General features: G+C 41.7%; 2 protein-coding genes across 2 annotated transcripts; one reads left to right on the top strand and one right to left on the bottom strand.

The window, feature by feature from the left end:
* The first annotated feature begins 941 nt into the window (after positions 1-941).
* Positions 942-11,512, top strand: setd1bb (SET domain containing 1B, histone lysine methyltransferase b). Its single transcript, XM_030765683.1, has 19 exons — positions 942-984; positions 1,088-1,233; positions 1,577-1,675; positions 1,799-2,063; positions 2,278-2,399; positions 3,342-4,796; positions 5,003-5,773; positions 5,871-6,029; positions 6,133-6,217; positions 6,490-6,689; positions 6,849-6,942; positions 7,149-7,451; positions 7,707-7,844; positions 8,058-9,317; positions 9,672-9,838; positions 10,145-10,270; positions 10,433-10,552; positions 10,837-10,974; positions 11,339-11,512. The coding sequence occupies exons 1-19, from the start codon at positions 942-944 to the stop codon at positions 11,510-11,512; spliced, it is 5,865 nt and encodes a 1,954-aa protein (XP_030621543.1).
* A 2,403-nt stretch (positions 11,513-13,915) lies between these two features.
* Positions 13,916-19,568, bottom strand: hpdb (4-hydroxyphenylpyruvate dioxygenase b). The gene is made up of 14 exons (XM_030765672.1): positions 19,557-19,568; positions 18,710-18,736; positions 18,421-18,483; positions 17,862-17,966; positions 17,525-17,567; positions 17,256-17,338; positions 16,880-16,969; positions 16,586-16,689; positions 16,201-16,278; positions 15,084-15,246; positions 14,843-14,914; positions 14,566-14,688; positions 14,312-14,428; positions 13,916-14,078 (listed from the first exon to the last, which is right to left on the bottom strand). Exons 1-14 carry the CDS (start codon positions 19,566-19,568, stop codon positions 13,968-13,970), a joined length of 1,191 nt encoding a protein of 396 aa, XP_030621532.1. The 3' UTR covers positions 13,916-13,967.
* Positions 19,569-22,141: the final 2,573 nt, after the last annotated feature.

Here is a 22,141-nt window from a genome sequence, read left to right as displayed (position 1 = left end):
GCAGAATCTGAACAGCAGTTCTTCATGCAGAGATTTAAAAATTCGTTAGTTGCAGCCTTTTCAAACTTTCAGTGGTCTGGTTCACCATATTATGAAAATGATTTTGATCGTGATTTGATCATTTTGGTCGTTTGATGAATGTTTTGGTTGTTTGATTTACGATTTAAGATCTTACAGAATCATTCGGGCTCTAAAATCGTTACTGTAATGAATAATTCCCCTGCAGTCTGTAAAAATGGTCCTTCAAAATCATTAAAATTAGTCACGGCTGTACTCGAGACCCCAAGTGAACGTAATTTAATGTTGAAGTCGCAGTATAACAGCTTGCAGCAGCAGAAAATATTGTAACTGTGCAGTGTTTTCAAATAATTGCAGTTCATACAGTTTCAAAATGTCTCCAGACCATATCGCTGAAATTAACTGAAAGCGCTGATCCGTCTTAATTCATATATGCCTTCTCAGAGCAGGTGCTTCATTTTGATACGACCAGCAATTTTCAACAATATACGAAGACTGTAGGGAATTGCTACGCCTCAATGTCCCCAAACCATATGGCTCTTTCTTCGGTAAATGAGGAACACACATTCTGTTCTACATTGATAGAATAACAATCGGTTCCCTTACATGTTATCACGAACTACAAACTGCCGCTAAAATATTTTGATTTTTTTTACGTTTTTTTCTGAATGATCGGTTATAATAATAACAGATGAGAATCTTGTCGAAAGTGTGGGTGGGTAAGGCAGGTGAATCCCACCTGTTGTTGTGATGCAGATATGATGTAGAGCGCCGAGGGAGCGACCAGTTTACACAATGTAGCCTCTCTAGGTGTAGGCCCATGGTAACTTTTTTTTGTCAATATACAGGATAATATTTGGTAGAAAATGTTCCGGGATTTATACGACAGGCAACTGACATACATTTTACAATGAATACGAATCATGTACGAGACCGCCGAAAGGGAAGGGCAACATGAGGATAAAGGTAAATGTTCTCCATCACCTGTTTTCGCTGTCATAGGCTAAATGAATGATGTTCCATCGTTCATTCTTCGAACCAATTTTTCATGTCTTGTGTTTCCTCTAAGATTTACTCAGTATTGCGGACAAGTGTCTGAAGACTGAGGAGGATAAGTTGTTTCACTGGAACAGTTACAAACTGCTTATTGATCCGATCCTTCACGATGGATCTCCGAAGCTATATCGTTATGATGGGCAGCATTTCAGCGCTCCAGTGAGTTCTTCTTTCTCTGTTATCGGGTTTGATCAATTGGTGCTCTAAATCTGACATTTCAACCGTGCTTCTACATAACTTGATTTAATCGTATGCTTATTTATATCTGATATATTAATTGCAGTCGTGTAAGAAACACGTTTATATTTTGTGTACACAAACACTGAATTGTTCATTTTACACGCAAGGAAATAGGCCATATCAAAATGAAATCCTTCTACACATTAAAATCTAGGCTAGCTTCATGAAATTCACATTGTAAAAAGACACTAAGTTTTTTTTTTTCTTAACAAAACTCGGGAAAATTTTAAGATTTCACGGTTCAATTTCCCATTTCTCTCAGAATTCTGGGTTTTGCCCTGTGGATGATGTCCGTGATCCCAGAATCAGTCGTCTATGGACTAGATTTAGACAGATGGATCTCGCAGTGCCCAAGTTCAAGGTTAACATCATATCAGTTTTCAAATTTGTGCATGTCTTATATTCCCAAATGTATTTGTATGAAGCATTAATTTTTGATGCCCTTAAATCATTACAGAAATTTACTCATCTTTTTCATTTACAGACTGATGAAAATTACATCGGTCCTCCAAAGGAGGTGACATTTGCGAAGCTAAACGACAACATTAAGGGAGATTTTCTTTCTGACATGTGTAAAAAGTATGGAGAGATTGAAGAGCTAGAAGTTTTGTATAATCCAAAAAATAAGAAACATTTAGGCCTAGCAAAGGTAATCTTTGATACAGTGAGGGCAGCTAAAGAGGCAGTCGAAAAACTCCATAACACTACTGTCATGGGCAACAACATTCATGTGGAGCTAGACCCTAACGGTAAGCCAACAATTTTTCTTAAACCTGTTTCCTCTAAAAAAAGGAATAAAAATGCAGTGTGTAGCAGCCCTATAATCTTATAATAAACTCTATTTCACTCAGTTATGTTTCCCTTGTCTGTCAACAAGGGATAACATTATGAGTGTGTGTCAGTATTCGCAACCATCTGATGATAGAGTATTGGTGACAATGTCCATATTTCCCATGGTTTCAGGTGAAAACAGGATTAAGTATGTTAAGATGCTGCTCAGCGGTCTATGTACTCCACAAACTCTCCCTGTAGGAGAGGAAATGTGGGGGGGCAATTCACCTCTTTCTGCAACTGAATATCTCATGGTAAGAGCCATGTTCATGTAGAATCACATCACCTCAGATTTATAAGCTATTCAGAAATAAAAGTTGAATGATGATCGGTGTAAATTAGTCAACAAAAATTTCTATGATAGGTATCTGCTGATGACCCTTTCTTTTGTGACAATGATTTAATGATGTTAATTAGTAGCCCCTTGAAAATAGAAGCTATAACAAAGTCTGTCTTTATTTTTGTCAATGAAAAATGATGACATATGTCAGTAATGTACGATCGGACATCTGAATTATAAAGATTACAAGAACCCCTCACATGTAGGAAAGTACAACTGAACAATTTTTTCCCCTTTTATGCAATCAGATGCATGCATCTGTCCTAGTTGTGACAATGCATCCTTGTCATGGCACATTTGAAAAATCCAATAAAAAAACAGGACCATTTCAATTTCAGGCTCTAATATGTTTGTAAATGTATTTCAGTAATTCTTTCAGTAACTGTAATTGTATTTGCTGAGGACTTACATACTGAAGTAGCTGATAGAATTATCTGTAGACTATGAATGTATTGCCTTCAGCAGGGCTAAACTGTATTTAAATCATCCTGATATTCTTGAAGCATGAAATTCCTTTGAATGTGCTATGCGGAACAATTAACACATCATCTTCATTTACTATGAAATACTTCTAACAAGGCTGAGAGAGAACAGTAAATGTCTCCTAGTAACAGCATAAAGTCGTCCGACTAAATTGTGAGTTAAATTAGACTTAAATTAAAATGAAATTACTTAGATGGAGGGAAAAAAAAGAAAAAAATACTAAAACTAGTTACAATTTTCAGGAAAAGATTGAGACTAAAAAATAAATGTAAAATTCATGTCAAAAGGAACACTGCTGATGATTTCACTGAGTTGTTTAAGTTAAAGATTTCGTTGTCACGTTTCTGTCTTTCATCCTTTACTTCAACCTTAGGACTTTGAACCTATTAGGAAGCTATTCCCATGGTCCTCATCCTCAAAGGTTTTTGGATCCACACCATTTGATGCATCAACCCCTCTCTCCATGGACACTGCATATTCCAGCATGCACCAAGACACACCTAGCAGCTTCTGGCAAACTCCACAATATCAGGAAACACCATGCACCCCATCACAGTCTCACAGTACCCCAGGAACCCCACCTCAGAGTGAAGGAACACCAAGCATGTCCCAGGGAAGTCACCTCAAGATGCTCGGTTCCACAAGCGCCCTCTTTTCGCAGGAAACACCATGCATGTCCTCACCGTCCCATGCAACAACACAAGGCACATCTCAGCTGTCCACCAGCACTTCATACAACTCTCAGGTCTGTCCTGAAACCTCAAATACTGTGTGCCCAAATCAAGACGCCTTGCCTATTCCTTGCTTGCTGGGTACTTCTCGTGCCCGAGAATCTCGTCCACCCAACTGGCTGTCAACCTCACGCCGGCTTCACCGTGCCAAGAGTCACTTCCGAGGTGGGCACCGTGGCAGAGGGAGAGATAATAAATATCAAAACGCATACAACCGCAGACCAGAGCGCCACTATGTACACAGACCTGCACTCAATAGATCTCACTCTCAAATCAGACAAACGTCTAGTGTAACACTCTCTCTCCGACAGCAGAAATTTCCATTTACACCTGTATCTCCAGGACAGCACCTATACCCACATGTGCAGCAGGCTGACAACATGCACAAAACTGGTGGATGTTTGGATCAGTATTTTTCATCCCTCAAAGGCCTAGTCACAGACTCTCCTACTAATCATTCATCCATTAAACAAGTAGATAGAAACCTTGTTCAACCACCTCCTCTGCGAGAGGTACCTCTGTGTGGCTCAACGGCAGATACAAACCCTTCAGAGGAGCCTGACGTGGTGTCTCCAGATCTCAGTGATCCAGCGAGAAACAATCTCGGATTTATGCTTCGCAATGTTTGTACCAACAAGACATCAGAAGGAGAATCATCTGGCACACAGCAATGTCAAGCTATCGAGACACCACTTCCGGAAAACTACTCCTCACCTGTGTCGCCACAAACATGCCTCTCTCCTGAGTGTCCCGCAGTGGTCCCAGGTTCCAACAGCCTGGACTCCCGCATTCAAATGCTACTCAGTGACAGTCAGAGATCAGATTTCCCAGTACTGGATCAAAAGAGCTTGAGTTCAGAGATACAGGCAGAATTTAATGAAAGAAGCTCTCCCACCATCTCCCTGTCCTCTCCCAAAGATTCTTTTTGCTTTGAGGAAGTTAGCCCCACTCCCTTGCCTGACTCAGCAGAAGAGAATGGGGACTCCTCACCAGAAATTAGATCTCCTTTTAAAATCCCTACGTTTTCTGCCGCTGACGCTCTGTGTATCGTTAACTCAAAGATGGTCACCCCAACACTGACACCCACCAAACACACAGTGAGATTCAGTTTTGTTATTTAGAGAAAATGCTCATATGTCTTTTTACTGGACTACTATGATTAAATATTAATGCTTCCATGAATTTTGAAATACTTCATAGATTTAAGATCAGCTGAGGATGGATACATTGAATTTTAAATCTGGCTTTACATTGTCTTTCTATGGCCATAGTATTCACTTGAAGATTTTTTCCTGTTTCCCAGATCAGTCCATCAACAAGTGAAGCTGATACAGTCTTAGGTGATAAGCAGAATGGTGCATCAGAGATCCACAGTGGAGGTGTCCTGGTCAACCCTCCCATATTTCATGTGCCACCTCCTCCAATCTTCATCCCCCCACCTATACCCCCACCTGGGTATCCCTCTATCCCCCCTCCACGCCCAAACCACGCCCTGCCTCCTCCAAACATACTTTTCCCACCTGGACCTCCTCCTCCACTACCTCCCCCTCCTTCTGGGATAACTTTGCCTCCTGCTCTTCCCTCTCTGCCTCCGTGTCCTCCATTAAAGATTCCCAGTGGAAATGTCGGTGGGCCTCTTCCATGGAACTGTGGTCCAACACCTCCCACAATTCCAAGTGGAATACCGCAAGTCCAGACATCATATCCCCCTATACCTATACCTCCTCTTCCACCTCCACCCCTAATCAGGGTGGGTGTAGCTCAGGCTGCACCTACACTGAACTCTAAGACCCAGTCCCAGTCCTTCACTACAGCTGGTGGCTCTCCTGCCATTCCCAGGTACAGACCTCCTTGGCCACCTCCTTTCATGCCCAGATTTGACCCGTCAGTGCCCCCACCCGGCTACATGCCCGTAAGAGAGCCTATACACAGGGCTACAGTAGATGGTGTGCTGGCAGTTTTCGATGCAGAGCTGAAGGCCATTGTAAAGAAAGATCTTCAGCGCAGGATGGTTGAGGTTGTGGCATTTGCAGCATTTGACCAATGGTGGGATGAGAAAGAGCGCTCAGCTAAGGTAATAACTGTATAAACCTGTAAGATGGCAGTTATACCATGGGTTTTCCTATTTTTCTGATTTTCCATCATTTTAAACCTTCTCTGCATGTTTTAAGCTGTCAGCCCCTGTAGGATCTGGAGAAGGTACAGATAAAGAGAGGCCCAGACCCAGGAGTCAAGAACACAAGCAGAAGGAGGAGGGAAGCAGGACTGGGGGCATAGCCACAGGAATGGTCATGGGCCTGCGTGGTGCTCTCAGACTCCCATCCTTTAAGGTACCAACCTGACACTTGCGCTAGTAAAAGTTTTTTGCTAAACACGTATGCACTGTGTATGAATATAGTGCACTCTATGCTTAAGGTCGTTGTTATGCAACAGGTGAAGAGAAAAGATGCCGCTGGGCAGCTGTGCACCAAAACAGATTGTCCTTCCTCACCTATTCAGAGGCAGTCTGAGAATGAAGGTATGTTTGTCTTTTGCTCTGTTTAGATGGTCATACCCATCTTGCATTGCTTTTAACATTTCAACTAGGCAAACTGCCCTTCATTATATCATTAATTGAATCTCAATTGGTAGGAGTTCCACAAAGATTCCCTGCACGCCCACTGAAATTATTTGCTCTCTTTGAAATGTTTTGTTATATATGGCAGTCACAGTTTCATATGGTTTTCAGATCCACCCTTTAAATTATGTATATTATAAATATAAGCTCCATTCAGAGTTTATCTTCTTCAGAGCTGGAGCATGAAACAGACACAGAAGAGCAACCTGCAGGTGTGTGGAAGATGGATGAGCAAAGTCCTGTAGTGAAGCGTAGACATGCTAGACCTCTGGAACTGGACAGTGAAGAGGAGAATGAGGACGAAAACTCTGGGAACATTGAGGATCCAATAAAAGAGGAAGCTGAAAAAATAGAACTTGTCTCTGTTGAGCAGGTACTAATCTTTAAAATTCACTATGTCTAAGTATGGGGCCTGAAACTAGTAATACAGAATATTTTGCAATTACTGTAATGCTTTCGAGAAAATGGCTAGAAGCTTTATTCTCACTAAGTTCATTTTGTCGAGGTTCACCAATTGGTATTTCTTTGCCAGTTGAGGAATGCTAATGAGGTGAATGATGAAGCTAAGCAGAGTGAGGAGGACATGCTTTCTGACATCAAAGAAGATGACGATTACGCAGATGATGGTATTTAAAGAATTTACAAAAAAGACCATTAAAAACTCATTGTAGCATTCCGATCGACACAAATACCGCAGTTATATCTGCATTCAAACAATACAGTCTTGATTTACATGCGGAGAGAATATTGATTGTAACATTTTTTTGCTTTTCAGAGGTGGTTAGTTTAGCCTGCACAAGTGAACCCCCTGGCTCTGTGGCGTCTTCAACAGTGAACTGTGACACCTCAGCTTACTGTGACACCTCAGAATCTGACTCAGAATCTGACTTCTCAGACGAGAGTGACTATTCCTCAGACTCAGATTCCTTGCTATCTGCAGAGGATGATATGTATGAAGATGAGACCTCATGCTATGAGGAAGAGAGGGAGGGAGAGGGGCAATGGCTGTCATCAGACATTGATGAGGAAGTGGAGCATTCACCCACCCTTTCACCTTGGGAAGATGACCTGGATCCTCCTGCCACCCCATGTGCACTGATGCTCACTGATAGGGATCAAGATCAAGCACTGCTGGGTGGGTCTAAGACACTTTTATTTCTCCCTTATGGTCTGACGCACCATGTTGGATGACCTATTCACTAGATGTCACATTTAGTAAAGTGTCATGCAGGTATAGCAATATCACCTCAAAATTTACTGATTGAAATGAACTAAGTCCTGGCAGCATGATATGACCGTTTAATTCTTTGTTCTTGCTGCTGCTGTCTCATGCTGTCCTGTGGTATCAGAGTCTTCGAATAATGATGCAGCACTGCTTCTGTCACAACAGGTATGGAACGCATAAGGGGAGGAGAGCCTGAGGAGGAACTCAGAGTCAGCGTGTATCTACAAGGACTGGACCTTCCTGACCCAGCAATGCACCGTTCTCCAGACTATCCCTCATCTCCTTCATACAAAGAAACCTCAGGTTGCAACACGTATTGTAAATTTATGTTTGAAATAAATCCATCCCACCACCACCTCCATCCAATGTTATTAGAATTTAAGGTTTTAACTCTTATTTTAACTATTTATAGGATCAGGGTCTGTGCAAATCTGGTTTATTCAATGTTTTTTAAAACAATTGTGATACTGCTAGTTGTTTAATCTTTCTTGACAGCAGTGTCTTTTGTCTTTGAAGATGAGGAGTTGGAGACACAATCTGAGAATAACTACGATGGCCCACTGATTACTATGGAGACAGTAGAGGATTCTGAGAACCTGAGACCTCTCACACCCACCGGCACACTTGCTGACAGCGATCCTGACGTACAGCTTAGCCACAGGTTGCCTTCTCCTGCTGTAGAGATGGTGGAACGGCCACAGACTCCTGGAAGAGGTCTAGAGTTGGAAGAACCCAGATGTCATTTTTTATCTCCTGCTCCTCTGACGCCACTTCCACCTCCTCCCTCACCCACTGGTATCGAGGATCTTCCCTCCTCACCTGTTTACCTCTGCCCTCCACTCTCCTCCTCATACACTGCCTTTGACGAGACACCAAAAACTCCAGGCAGAGTTAACAGTCCCGAGCCACATCAGGACTCATTGCTGTTGCCAGAGTGTATCACTAGATCGTGTTTGGGTCCTTGTCCAGGTAGTCCTCTCACTCTCTGTCAACCCCCTCCTTCTCCTCATGCCAGCAGTGGGATCCCCAAGACCCCTGGAAGAGATATGGGGCTCTCTCCACCTTGTTTTTCTTCTGATACTCTGGAAGTAAATGCTCATGTCAAGGAGCCATGGCATCGCCACTCACATCCAGGCCAGGCATGGAATGCTACCTGCTCTCCTCCTTTCCCCAGTGCATCACCTGAAGGCAACTTGAGAACAAACTACCAAACTACTGATACTGTCATGGCTCGTGCATCAGGTCCACATAGGTCAAGAATCCCATCAGAGCAATCAAACTGTCTGAACAAAGTGCACTTCAAGAGGAAACCAGAGAGATCTAAAAGAAAAAGGACCACAGAGTGCAGAAATGTGGATGTTTTTCGATCTGCTAAAGACAGTTTCACTCACTCATCTGTCATGATGCCTCTAGAGCCGTGGCCCTTGGCCTCTGACAGCAAAGAAACATGGATGCAATGTGACGTTCAGCAAAAGAGGCCTCTGCAAGGGCTGGAGAACAGGCTCTCTCACAGAGATCTGGAGAAATGGAGACTTACAGAGCTCCACTCACAAAGCAGAGACTGGTACCAAAGGAGATGGTGCCAATATGCCTCACCACGACACCCGCACTTTTCCCCCCGTTCTAAACGAAAAGAGATGGCCATCCTACATACTCTCTGGACCAAAGGCGTAGATGTGGAGGAGATCAAACACTTGCAGAACACGTATGAGAAGATGCTGGAGCAGGATAACACCTCCGATTGGCTGAACAGCACGCATTGGGTCCCACATCCTCATATCCTTTTATAAACAAACACGCTGCCTCACTTACATAACCCTCTCTATTCTTTAATAATTTAATAATGGGTCCAGTTATTACCTGAATCTTTTTCCGTATGCCCAGCGTAATTCAAAAACCTAATATCAAAAACCTTATATTTGTCAAAAACCTTATATTGCTTAAAATTACATCTTTTCCGAGGAGCAAGAATGTGCATTTAACACAGATCTTAATTCTTTTGTTAAGTCAGTGGGGATATTAAAATAATTCTTATCACTTATGGAACAGGCTCTCCCATCCCTGTACTGTCAGTGCTGCTTATGTCGTAGCAATTGCACTAAACATTGCTGTTCCTTAACGCTGTGGCACCAACCAACATTCCTGAGGAGAGGCAGAGAAGATGGAGGAATGGGATACGCAGTCACAAGACTGGATGTGCCCGCAGCGAGGGTTACTACGTCATCAGTAAACGTGATAAACTACAATACCTTTGCCACACACACGCTGCCTCAGAGGAAATTTCAACAAAATCCCAGGTCAGACAAAGAAAAGATGAGAGGGAGGGGGAGTACTAGTATCAACCAGTAAAATATCTAAGACAGAATGTTGAAAATGTTACTCAATTTTATTACCGTAGACTACCATGCGTTGCATAATTAAAGACTATTAATAAGAGAGTAATACTGAGCAATACCGTGTTAGTGTTACAGCATTTTAGCCTGGATCTACGCTCATGTCTAATTTGCATGGGGTACTGTTATCTCTTTGCTATACACAGTTCTGTGCACAGTCTTGTGGCTCAGTTGATATGATACATTTTGAACGATAATTTCTTCTTACAGGGGAAAAATGCTGCATCTCAGCCACTGTTTTCTTCTCGATCTGGGTCTGAACTGCGGGCAGAACAGCGCCGCCTTCTGTCATCTTTCAGCTGTGACAGTGACTTGCTCAAGTTCAACCAGCTCAAGGTCAGAGCAGACGTAGCAATAGTAACATAGCAACCGCAAAATAACGCTGACAGCAACAATATCACAGCAGCAGTAGCCTCCTCTGTGCCTAAAGAGATGCTGAAGTTTTCCCTACATAAATAAAGAACTGCAATCTCACACATGGTTGTTTCTTTTTCCCAGTTTCGTAAGAAGAGACTACGCTTCGGCAGAAGCCGTATCCATGACTGGGGCCTGTTTGCAGAAGAACCTATCGCTGCAGATGAAATGGTGATTGAGTATGTCGGTCAGAGTATACGACAGGTAAGAAATATTTGCACTACCAGGTCTCAGATCAGTTATAGAATAAAGGGGTAAGCTGCAAAAACAGGAGCACAAAACAGTTTTTAGAGGGATGAAAAAAATCCACTTTTTACTGTATTCAAACTCCAGTAATACGCTTGATCCTCTTTCTTTTTCTTCCCTCTTCTCCACACACGGTTTTCTTCTTTTTGCATTTGTACTCATCAGAGTATGAGTGCAAATGCTAGTCACTGTTGCTCTGAGTTCCAGTTAATGTTTCTTGTAAAATTCTCCTGCGTCTGCAGGTGATCGCAGATATGCGTGAGAGGCAGTATGAGGAGGAGGGTATTGGCAGCAGCTACCTGTTCCGTGTTGACCACGACACCATTATCGATGCAACCAAATGTGGCAACCTAGCCAGGTTCATCAACCACAGCTGTAATGTAAGTTACACATCATTCAGACTTGCAGTAATGCTTAACTGAATACTACATGAGTAGTGACAACATAAATCAAGTTTTGATTGCGATGGAACGATGGAAACTTGGCCCTCTTGCCCCGACTTTTTCAATTTTTTCTTTTAAGCTCAATCTATCTATGTATGTATGTATCTATCTATCTATACATACATACATACAAACATATATATATATATATATATATATATATATATATATATATATATATATATATATATATATATATATATATAAATATATATGTGTGTGTGTGTGTGTGTGTGTGTGTGTGTGTATATGCTACACTGATACATTTGCTACATTTATCTTATTATTTAATCTCCTGTAGCCTAACTGCTATGCTAAGATAATCACTGTGGAAGCTCAGAAGAAGATAGTAATCTACTCTCGACAGCCAATCAGTATCAACGAGGAAATCACCTATGATTACAAATTCCCTATTGAGGATGACAAAATTCCCTGTCTGTGTGGTGCAGAGAACTGCAGAGGAACCCTCAACTAGAGAAGTATTGACCAATCACCCATAATTAGAATGTTTGCTCTCAATATTATAACTAAGGTGTCTGGAAAATCTTATTTTCCATAAAGATTTCCATAAAACTTGATGTCACCAAATGTAAGCAATATTGAATTACGCAGAGATTTAAAATGACGTGTTTCTGTGTATACAGGTCTCCAGTGTGACCCTGTGGGAAGGTAACCTCAGAAAGGTAAACTCAGTGAGACTGAATAACCCTCATGGTAACTAAAAGGGTCTGTGATGGAAGCCTTTATGGTTGGAGATAAAAATGGAAAAGTTGTGTTAATTTAGCTTCCTGTATATGAATGCTAGAGGCCTCTACACCCACATAACTGCTAACCTTAGCTCAAGTAAAGATATTGATAAGTGCATTCGCTTGTTTGGAAAGCACTGTGTTCGGTCATGCTATGTGGGGAGTCTGCATAAAGTGGGTCAGATTTCAAGTCCACTGACTGATATTCCTGTAGTGTGGCTTAGACACCATTGTGAACCATTAATGTAGCACAGTGGCACAAATAAACTGATCATCATTACATGACAAGTGGTGTCTCCAGTCATGGAGGAGAACTTTGAAAGGTCTCAGTACCTTCTCTTTCACTATTTTAAATTTCAGAACTAATGTTTTCATTACAAATTAACTCAAAAACCTTTTTTTCAGTATGGTATTTATAAAAAAAGATTTGAATGTGATGTTGAATGGCTGTGTTTTTAAATTGAAACAGTCAAATAAAATATATTTTATTGCAATTTTTACTGGTTTTATTTATATATCAATTTAACACCCTTTGTAGGCCATGTGTTTTTGAAATGTGCACACAAATGATGCGTCTATAACTTGTTACTGACAATTTCTTTACCCATGTTTGGATGACTATAACACAAAAAATAATGAGTGATCATTACGCTTTCTCAAAGGCTGCAAGCAACCTTGAAATTGACATTTTCTGGATTCATTGTAGCGGAATTGTAACTGATTACTGTAATTTAAAAGATTCATGTGAAATCTACCTAAAGAAGGTATGAAAGTTTCACCCAGTATTTACATTGTGAACACTTTAATTTTATATCGGAGCTCAAACGCATATTTGGAGAATGCCGGCATTGATCCCTCTACCTCTCACATGCTAAGCAAGCTCTCTACCACGTACATGCTGTTATGTGCACCAGTTTCCCTCACTGCCCTGTCAGCAAGTCTAGCAAGTCAACTTCGTGTTTGCAGACCATGCTGAAGAATCACGAAACAGTGTAATTACACCCAGTAATTCACAATGAAAAAGACTGATAAACGTAATAATGTCTACACGAAACAAAACAAATATGCTATAACCGAATGATTTTTTTTTTGTCAGAATTGTTTTTATTGCATGCATTTCACAAATAAACTCTTAACAATGGCTGGGAGAATATCAAAATGCAATTCCATTACCGCAGTTCCAATACTGTACCGAAGGTTTTGTTTGGTGCATGTCCCATGCAAATCGTTTCCTACTCAATTTCATGGGACTAGTACCACAATTGCACCTGTCTATACTTTGGGGTGGCCCAGTAGCATAACAAAGCGAATCGACAACAAAAAATAGCACTCCTGCTTAAGGTTTCTATGCAATGGCAAAGGCAAGCAAATTACTTGATGTATTAAAGTTTGCATAGCTTGTGCAACACTGATAAAACTTTTTGAAATAGCAGTTTTATTCACACATGAAAATGAAAATAGCAAACACTAAAAAAAGAATTTCAGATTCTTTTTTTCTTTTTTTCATTTTTTTTTACCTTTTTCAAAACAACCCCCTTGTGCGTTAACATGGTGACTGAAGACTGAAATGTTTAAATGTGTCGGCACAGCACAAGGAAACACTTAAGTCTGAATCACTTGAACAAATTGGTCCCATGAAGTGATGATAAAATGCACCCAAACACCTCAAAACAATTAAAAATACATGTGTTAAAGGAAGATCAGAAAAAGACCAAGTTACCAAATGGATTGGAAAACAATATTAGTATAACTCCCCACCTTCTTCTCATGTTCCTACATTAAGATGCTGAAATTGTATCTTCTCATCAGCATAGAATCAGATGGGTATTAAAAGTTCCTGAGAATGTCCTTTCGTAAATGAACTTGTTTTAAGAGTCACTGTTGAAGTTAGAGTATTTGAAAACATTGAAAAACGATTTAAACATGTCAAATATGATTTAAATATGATTTTTAGTACATATTCTAAACATTTTAAAACGTTTAAACATATGCTTGCATATTCAGAGTAGTACTGGTATGGATACATGTCTAATGTATTCTTTGCATATATGACAGTGTTTGAGGTGGTGTGAAAGAGACAGCGAGAGAGAAAGACACAGAGAGAGCTTGTGGGTACATGTTAATGAGAAAGAGTTTTCATGTATATGTGCTAGTTTGTGTATTTTGTGCGTATGTGGGTGAGGCTCATAGGGTCTCTGACACACCATTAGGAGTCAGGACAGTGAGGTTCCCTCTGGCTCTCTGATCTTCTTCAATTGCTTCAAAAAGAGATTTGAAGTTCCCTGCACCAAAACCCTGAAACAGCAGAACACACACAAAATGTAATTCATTATTTTCTAATTTCACTGTCTAGAGCCTGGAACGCGCTAAACTTTAATCTCACAATGTGTCAGATAGAAATATTTAATCTCTAATTTCACTGAGCTGAAAATGGAATGCAGGCTCCGACATTACTGAGGTGGATAGGGAAAGTGTTGTTATCCAATTTTAGCTCGTGGAATATAGAGCGTGTTTATCAGGAATCTCACCTGATGGTTGCGTCTTTGAATGACCTCCAGGAACACAGTGGGTCTGTCCTGCACAGGCTTAGTGAAGATCTGCAGCAAGTAGCCGTTGTCATCATAATCAACCAAGATTTTCAACTCCTGGGAAATTTCCAAAAAGAAAAAAGAAAAAAAATCAACATGAAATAACTATCCTATGTTCTGCACAATTATTATGATGCACTATATTATTCATTCCTTGCTGTGTCATTTAGCTGAGAATGGTTAGTCATTCTGACCTCGAGCGTGTTTAGATCCTCAAGAATCTTGACTTTGGAGTGTTTCAGTTTCTCACGGAGCTGCTGGTAATATGTTTCTGGCACAGACATAAACTCCATTCCACGTTCCTTAAGGTTACGTATCTGGAAAACCAAATTTTGGGGGAAAAACTTGCATTCAGCATATCCATACCTTCTTCTTCTTCTGTGTGTTCTTTTACTCTTGGTAATGGAAGTTGTCTGATGGTGATTTGGAGGTCAAGCTGCATGTGATGGACAGAATGTGTTGAGGACTTACAGCGGTGATGATGTCTGATGTGTTCATGGCAATGTGTTGTACTCCTGGGCCTCCATAATACTCCACATACTCCTACACAAACATAAATACGCACATGTACACAAGAAAGTGCTTCGGTTGTACTTCTCCAACATACAGAGGGAAAAATGAGCAAAGTATTAGTTCCTAAATATGGATTAATTCATGAACAGATGAATTAATCAATGAAACAGATGAAGGAAGATCGAAAGGGAAATCTTGCCTGGATCTGGGATTTGCGTTTTCCCATAGCTGGTTCATTAATGGGCATTTTCACTGTCTCTTCATAGTTGGCCACCACAATGGAGCGCAGAGCACTGAAGTCAGTCTGCAACTGCTTGTCATCTACAGACCAGAATCTGTGGAACAGCAGATTTCTCCGATACCTAGGGAGACAGACAGAGAGAGAGAGAGGGAGAGAGAGAGAGAAAGAGAAAGAAAGAGAGAGGGAGGGGCACTTTAGGTAATTAACTCAATTAAAAAGGTAAATTAACACATCAGACTAAAGTGGTCCATGTGAGAAGGACAGTTTACCCTGAGACATGCAAAGCACAACACACTCTTGCACTCGGGCTCTCTGCCCAGCTCCCCATGCCTCACTCTCTCTCTTCGCCTCCTCCCCTGTCATGACACTGTGGATCTGTTTCAAATCAGTGTACAACTCAGAGGGGCTTGTCCTACCCCTTCTTTCTCTCCCTTTCTCTGCTCTTACACATTTCTCTCTCTCTCTCTCTCTCTCTCTCCTTCTCCCTCTCCTGCATTGGTCCTGGTTACTCAAACTGCCTCCAGATGGGGGGGATGAGAATCTCAGTTCTGCTGAGTTCTGCTGAGTCATTCCTGCACGTGCCTCGTGCCAAACACCATTCTCTCATTACGTAACAGGGAAATCTCCACCTTCGCCCATCCTTATCGTAGCAAGCTGTTTCCAGCTCTCTCTTATTCTCCCCCTCATGCGCCGCCCAACTCTTCATGCACTTTCTACCATTTCTACCACTAACACATCCAGCCACATCCCTCTTTCTCCTTCTCCTCCCTCGCTATGGAGACTCTGAGCTCTGGGGAGGGGTTCTGTCTGGACTCTGATTGGATGAGGGGAAAGAAAAGAGCTTCCCTCAGGGGAGCCACCCTCTGCCTCTTATGTATCATTTTCCACACTCACCATCTCTTTGTGTAACACACTAACCATGTCGGTTTTAATCTCCCCTATTTAAATGTTTTGTCTCATCAGCTTCACACCAACAACGTGACAGGCCTAAAAGGTGAAGGAAACTGAACTGATGTCGACTTTTTATTTTTTTTTTTTTTTTTTGTGGGTTTATGTTGATTATCATTTTTTTTACCATTCCACAACCGGCACCATTTCATCATCAGGTTGATTTCCCACCACGTGATCAATGAAATCCAGTTTCCCACTTGGCCTGACAAGAAAAATGAAAAAAACCCCAAAAAGACTGTTACAGTTCTGGTATACCGTGAAAATCTTCTGATACTATTTTGCTATACATTTACACAGGAATCTTCTCTTTTGGGGGTTATTTAGAGAGTATCTATGTTATTTTCACACATCTTCAGAGATCTGCACATCACACACATAGTTTCTCAGTTGTATAAAATCTTTCCAAAGGCAGTGGACCTGTTGTGGATCTCAGGAAAATGATAAGAATGTGACCAGTTTCTGTATAATCTAACTCATAAACTCTTTCCAACACTATACCTCTCACTCACAGTTTGTCCAATAGGGGATCATGGAATAGAGGAGCATGGAAGCCTGGGAGGAAAAGTCCGTTATATCCTGTTCTTTCCACAAACGTATGTGTGGTGTCCCCATACTGTAGGAAGAGCAATGAGAGTCACAGTGTAAGAAAACTCTAGGGAGTGTTATGGTCAGTGTAAAATAAATAAGTCGCCAAAAGAAAAGAAAAGAAAAGAAAAGAAAAGAAAAGAAAAGAAGGGTTATCTGTATAGGGAGGTTTAAGGAAAGAGAAGGAAGGCTGGAGTGTAACTTGATTTAAAACATACTGTCTGAAGCACAGCCAGCTTCACTTTGCCAAATTTATCCTCCAGCACATAAGGCTCCTTAATGATGACCGCTCCACGCTCTCTGGCTTTCTGCGTGCACATGTTGAAAATAAAAGTGATTATAAATGAATTCCAGTTACGCTCACTTCTCTTTTAATCAATGCACTTCGACTGATGTCATGGGTTCCCTGAGTTCTTCCAGGATGCATTATGGGTATACAATATACGTTCACTGGAGAGTAAAAGTCGAAGTCGAACTATAAGTCTAACCAAGGAACTATTCATCCAGTTTGGTAAAGACACCTTTAGCATATGAGGCTATATGATTCTAAAGGATTAGAGTAAGCCTTTGCTCAGAAACTCCCTGAATAATCACCTGAACCAGGAAATCACAGTTCTCCACAGTGAAGGCGATGTCTTTAACTCCATCTCCATGTTTCACCATGTGATCCCCCATTTCTGCCCACAAAGACAAACAGAGGAAGTGCATTGCCATGTTATTATGGATATTAAACTACCCATAAATAATCGGTAGTGTATATCAAATGAGAAATGAACCAAAAATTGAAACAGTAGAAAGTCAGGTGACTATATACAGGGAACATGAGAATTGGGGTTAAATCTCTCTCTCCCTCTCTCTCTTACCTTTGTTTCCAGGATTTAGGGGAGAGGAGAAGACATAGATGATCTGCAAAAATAAAGATACTGAGATAGATATTCAAGGAATATTTGTCTGAGCAGTGGCAGACATTTTCTCAAATTATTCGGCTTGTTTATGCAAACCTGTAAATACTTATCACCTGTGTCACTTCATAATGAAAAGGTTTACTTGATATTTTGTGCTCATCATTTAAATTCATAAGTGAAAAGCTTTTGACTTTTCAGTTTATGTTTTATTACATATATTATATATTGTACATTATATGTTAAATGTTATGTATTATAGCTTAGCTACAGGAACTATCGTGCACCGGTAGCTCACCTTCCCCTGTTTCACCACATGGGAGACCACCTCGCGGCTGCCAGTTTCCAGCCCACGATACGCGACAGGCTCGAAGCCCAGTTTATTACAATAGAAGGACGCCGCCTAGGACACAACATCGTATTACTTTGAACGATATGCGTTGGTAGATGTATGAGAAAAAAGATTATGTCAGTGTTAATATTCTGGAAAGCATTTCGAATGCAAAAAAAGTTCTTTTCAAACTGACGTGAACATGTGCAGAACTCTGTTTCACTTGGATGCGAAGTTTTGTGACTAATATTGCCGACACACATGGTAATATGGTGCCCTCTTTCGGTAAGAGATAAAAATGTCTGAAAAGGTTTCAATATGGATCAAATTAAAGAGGGGAGGGGGGGGGCGATTTACAGCTGCATGCTTATTGCACCCACCCCTTCAGAGAGCCAATAGCATCCACCTCTGCGAAAACTCCTCTACAGCTCAGAGTTTCGGCTAAAGTTTTTAACTCTCAGGACGCGTTAGAAAGAAAGAGAAAATGAGCTGAATTATTTGTGTCCTATGAGGAAAAAAAACTTACCTGTTTGGCATTTCCCACCCAAAAGGTAATGTGGTCAAAGCAGACAAATCTGCCTTGCTCGTGCTATGAAAGACAGAGAGAGAGAGAGAGAGAGAGAGAGAGAGAGAGAGAGAGATCAAAGAACATGCGCTCTTTAGGCACGGGTCATCAGCAAAAGAACAAACAAGCAGGTTCACGAAGTATTGGCTAACAAAACTGAAAAATTCATTGAAGTAGAGGTAGGCAGAATTGTGGACAAGAGGATTTGCACATTTGCCAACGAGATGAAGAAAATATCCTAATATCCTACCTTTTCACCTTTGTCTGTGTAAGTAGTCTGTCAAAGAAAAAAAAAAGAGAGAATGACCATGAAAATTGCTTAACCATTTAAAAAGTAAAGACTTCTATATACAGCATCTGCTGAATCAGGCATTAAGACAAACCAAGTCAATTTGGGTGTAAAGATAAAAAATAAACCAAACAGAGCCTAAACATACGTTCAGTTATATGTGTACTTATTGACAAAGTTGAAAAAGAAGTTATTCTCACCATTTTGGGTTTTTGCGCCTCTAGATACTGTGCGAACAAGGGTCCAGAGCAGAATTTAAATAGTCAAAGTACGGTTCAAGTTTCCCCGCCCATCGGTACTTCAGAGGGGAGGAGAGGGTAAATGCAGATGCTCTGGTCTTATAACTCTATATTAACTCCAAATTCGTTATGAATATGCATACATCAGAACAAAAGCGTTTACCGATTTGGTACCGATTTGGTATATAATAGCCGATTTGGTATGTAGTGGCCAGAATATGATTTTGTATTAGATTAATTTATATCAGCAAGGATGAAAATTTACGGCATCATTTTGATAATACATCCGTTAAATGAGAGGTATTAGTCCCACACCATAAATGTATATTTTGGTGCGTCTCAGTATCTTGAAGTACATATGCATGACAGTTACGTATGCATTCATATGGCCACTCATCACGTAACTGTTGTTATTCATTTTTGGAGTAAAGAGGAGTTACACTGATCCTCTAATGCCATTGGTCCATCGAAGGCGTCTCAAAATTTCCGCGGTGAAAATATCTCAGCGTTTGGTTTACATGACATTCAACTTCAGATGCGCACTAAGCTTCAGATTCCCCATATCCTACCCAGCGTGACATCCTCCTCTTTGATACTCTCTCTCTCTCTCTCTCTCTCTCTTTCTTTCCCTCTCTCTCTCTCTCTCTCTCTGCTGGAAAAAGGTGAATTAGACATATGTAATAATTACAGAGAGTCCATGAGAAACTGCAATGTCATACAGAAGCTTCTAGAACCCTTTACTCTTACTCCCCCAACTCCCCTCTCTTCACTTAAAAATGCAATGTCATACCGCCCCTCACCCCCCACTCTTTATGCGCTCACCGTTTTTCACACACTCACTCCGTTCCATGTATTTCTGTTCCCGGTGGGAGTTCTTTTTTTTTCCCCAGTTACCAGGAGGGTTTAAGCTGCCTGGGGACACAATTACTGCCTGTTAAATGAGAAAGAATCCAACAGAATGCTGTAACTATAACATACTGAGCTGTACATTGTTCACTGCATTCAGACACTCTTGTCCTTTCAAGTATTTAGGTATAGCCCTTGTGTCAACTGAGATAATTTTATTTTAAAAAACACAAGACACTTTACCAAAACCTGGAACTTTCCTGCACATCTTAAAAACATCTTAAGATAAGTTTGGCTAGTAAGAGATACAAGTGGAATAATCTTTACTGTGAGTTCTCAACCTGTTTCTTTTTTTCCAGGCTAATCTGAAAATTCGAAATGTTTTAAAATGTTCGTTCTTGCTACACTTCCCAGAAAGCCAGAAAATTGTACATGCACAATAATCATGTATTCCCTTGACACGAGGTCCATAAGGGACAAATTGCGTGTGTGTGCGTGCGTGTGTGTGTGTGTGTGTGTGTGTGTGTGAGAGAGAGAAAGAGACAGAGAGAGAGAGTGAGTGCATGATGTGCATTTCCCTGAAGTAAATTCTGTAAGAGCAATAGGAGGGTTTTGATTGGGCAGAACCAGCGCATTAGGGATTAAGGACCTGACACTCTCTGAGCTCCACACAACCAACACCACACTCTGCCCTACACAGCACAGGGGTGACAGGCAACACGAAAGAATCAACAAAAGGGAGAACAGTGACACTGAACCACCATGAGCGAGCCACCAGTGGAGAGTCCAACTACCTCTCAACAGCGACAACAGGATCGACAAGCTGAGGGTGAGGAGGAGATAAAGAGAGAAGAGTGTGAAGGAGAAGAGAAAATCCTGCAGGAGGTCTTAGAGGTTCTAGCCGATTCAACAACCCAAGAGTCGCGGGAGGAGGGCGAGGTGGCACAACCCGGAGCGACGGGTCCCGTGGAGAAGGAGAAGTTTGCGCGAGTTCAGTCTGTGTTCTCGCTGGTGCGGAATCAGATTAGAGCGCAGGCAGGCCTGGAGCGGCAAAAAAGCGGCATCCTGAATGTTGTACAGCAAATCACCAGGGAGCTGGAGAGAAATAGGGGAGAAGTGAGGAGATCTCCACAAAGCCAGGAGGGTACAGGATCAGAGGAGGGAGGTGGCAAACAGGAACCCAGGGAGGTGTCTGACGGAGAAGGGGTCCTTGAAAAAGAGGAAGACGAGGATGAGGGAGAGGAAAAGGAGGAAGAGAGAAGAGAAACCGATTCGTGCGTGTGCGTGGTTCTGTTAGAGGAGGTGCTGGAGAGCGTGGAGTCGCTACGCAGTGAGATGAGAGAAGAACTGGCTCAGCTCCGACTGGAGATGCAGGGCTACACAGAGCGAGCGCTTTGGGGCATGGAAACACGCCTCATGCACTCCTTGAGGGCGCAGACGATTGCTCACAAAGTCGGTTACACTGCAGCAACCCACCAGAGACAACACGCTGTTGAGAAGACGGATCAGAAGAAACAGAAACCCCCCACCATCCCTGCCCTGGGGCTTCCCAAGAGGCGCACGCTCACCCGAACTATGACTACCCTCACGCCTAAAACCTGTCCTCCGTTGGGCCTTGGACCTCGATCCAAATCGGAGCCTTTGGCAGGCGGAGATTTAGACACGCCGAGCAGTAGTTGCAGCGGGAGTGCTCACATGTTACTGCGGGGCGTGGAGCATTCAAGCCAATCTCTCGGGCCTCTGCCTCCAACCCACCCCCAAATACAGCTCAGCAAAAAAGTTCTCCGTAGCAGGACTCGTATGGCCAGGCCAGCCCCCTGAATGGGCCCAGATCCATGGCCTCACACTCATTATGGCAAGCATCATTTTACAGTTAGCGTCATGTTCGTCATTGAACATTTTGCTGATGCTAACTGGCACTCCACAAGCGATTCTTAACCTTGGGGGCTATGCTAATCACTTAGCTCCTTGTGTGGAGTCAAACTAACAGGACTTAGAGCTCAAGTAATCTGTTAAACGTGACTTCTAAATCTATCTTTTTTCACTGTGAACAACTGTATAATGTATGAACATGTTACCTTTTTTACAGAGACAGCTGCTCCATGTCCCAGGTCAGATCCTTACAGCGTTCAGTTATGTAGTTCCATATGGGGAGGTAAGACCAGAATAGCTAGTGTCTTTAAGGAGGAAATAGTTGGTCTGATGTCCAAGTGAGAGATGCTGAAAGAAGAGGCCACTACAGATGTCTGATTTGTTAAGACTAGTTCACTTTAGAGATTATGCTTGCATTATAGGGGATGGAGAGAGA

Source organism: Chanos chanos, chromosome 1 (genome assembly GCF_902362185.1).
Source record: "Chanos chanos chromosome 1, fChaCha1.1, whole genome shotgun sequence".
Classification (NCBI taxonomy): Eukaryota; Metazoa; Chordata; class Actinopteri; order Gonorynchiformes; family Chanidae; genus Chanos; species Chanos chanos.
Note: the sequence above shows the minus strand (reverse complement) of the source record. Positions and strands in the feature narration are given on the sequence as shown.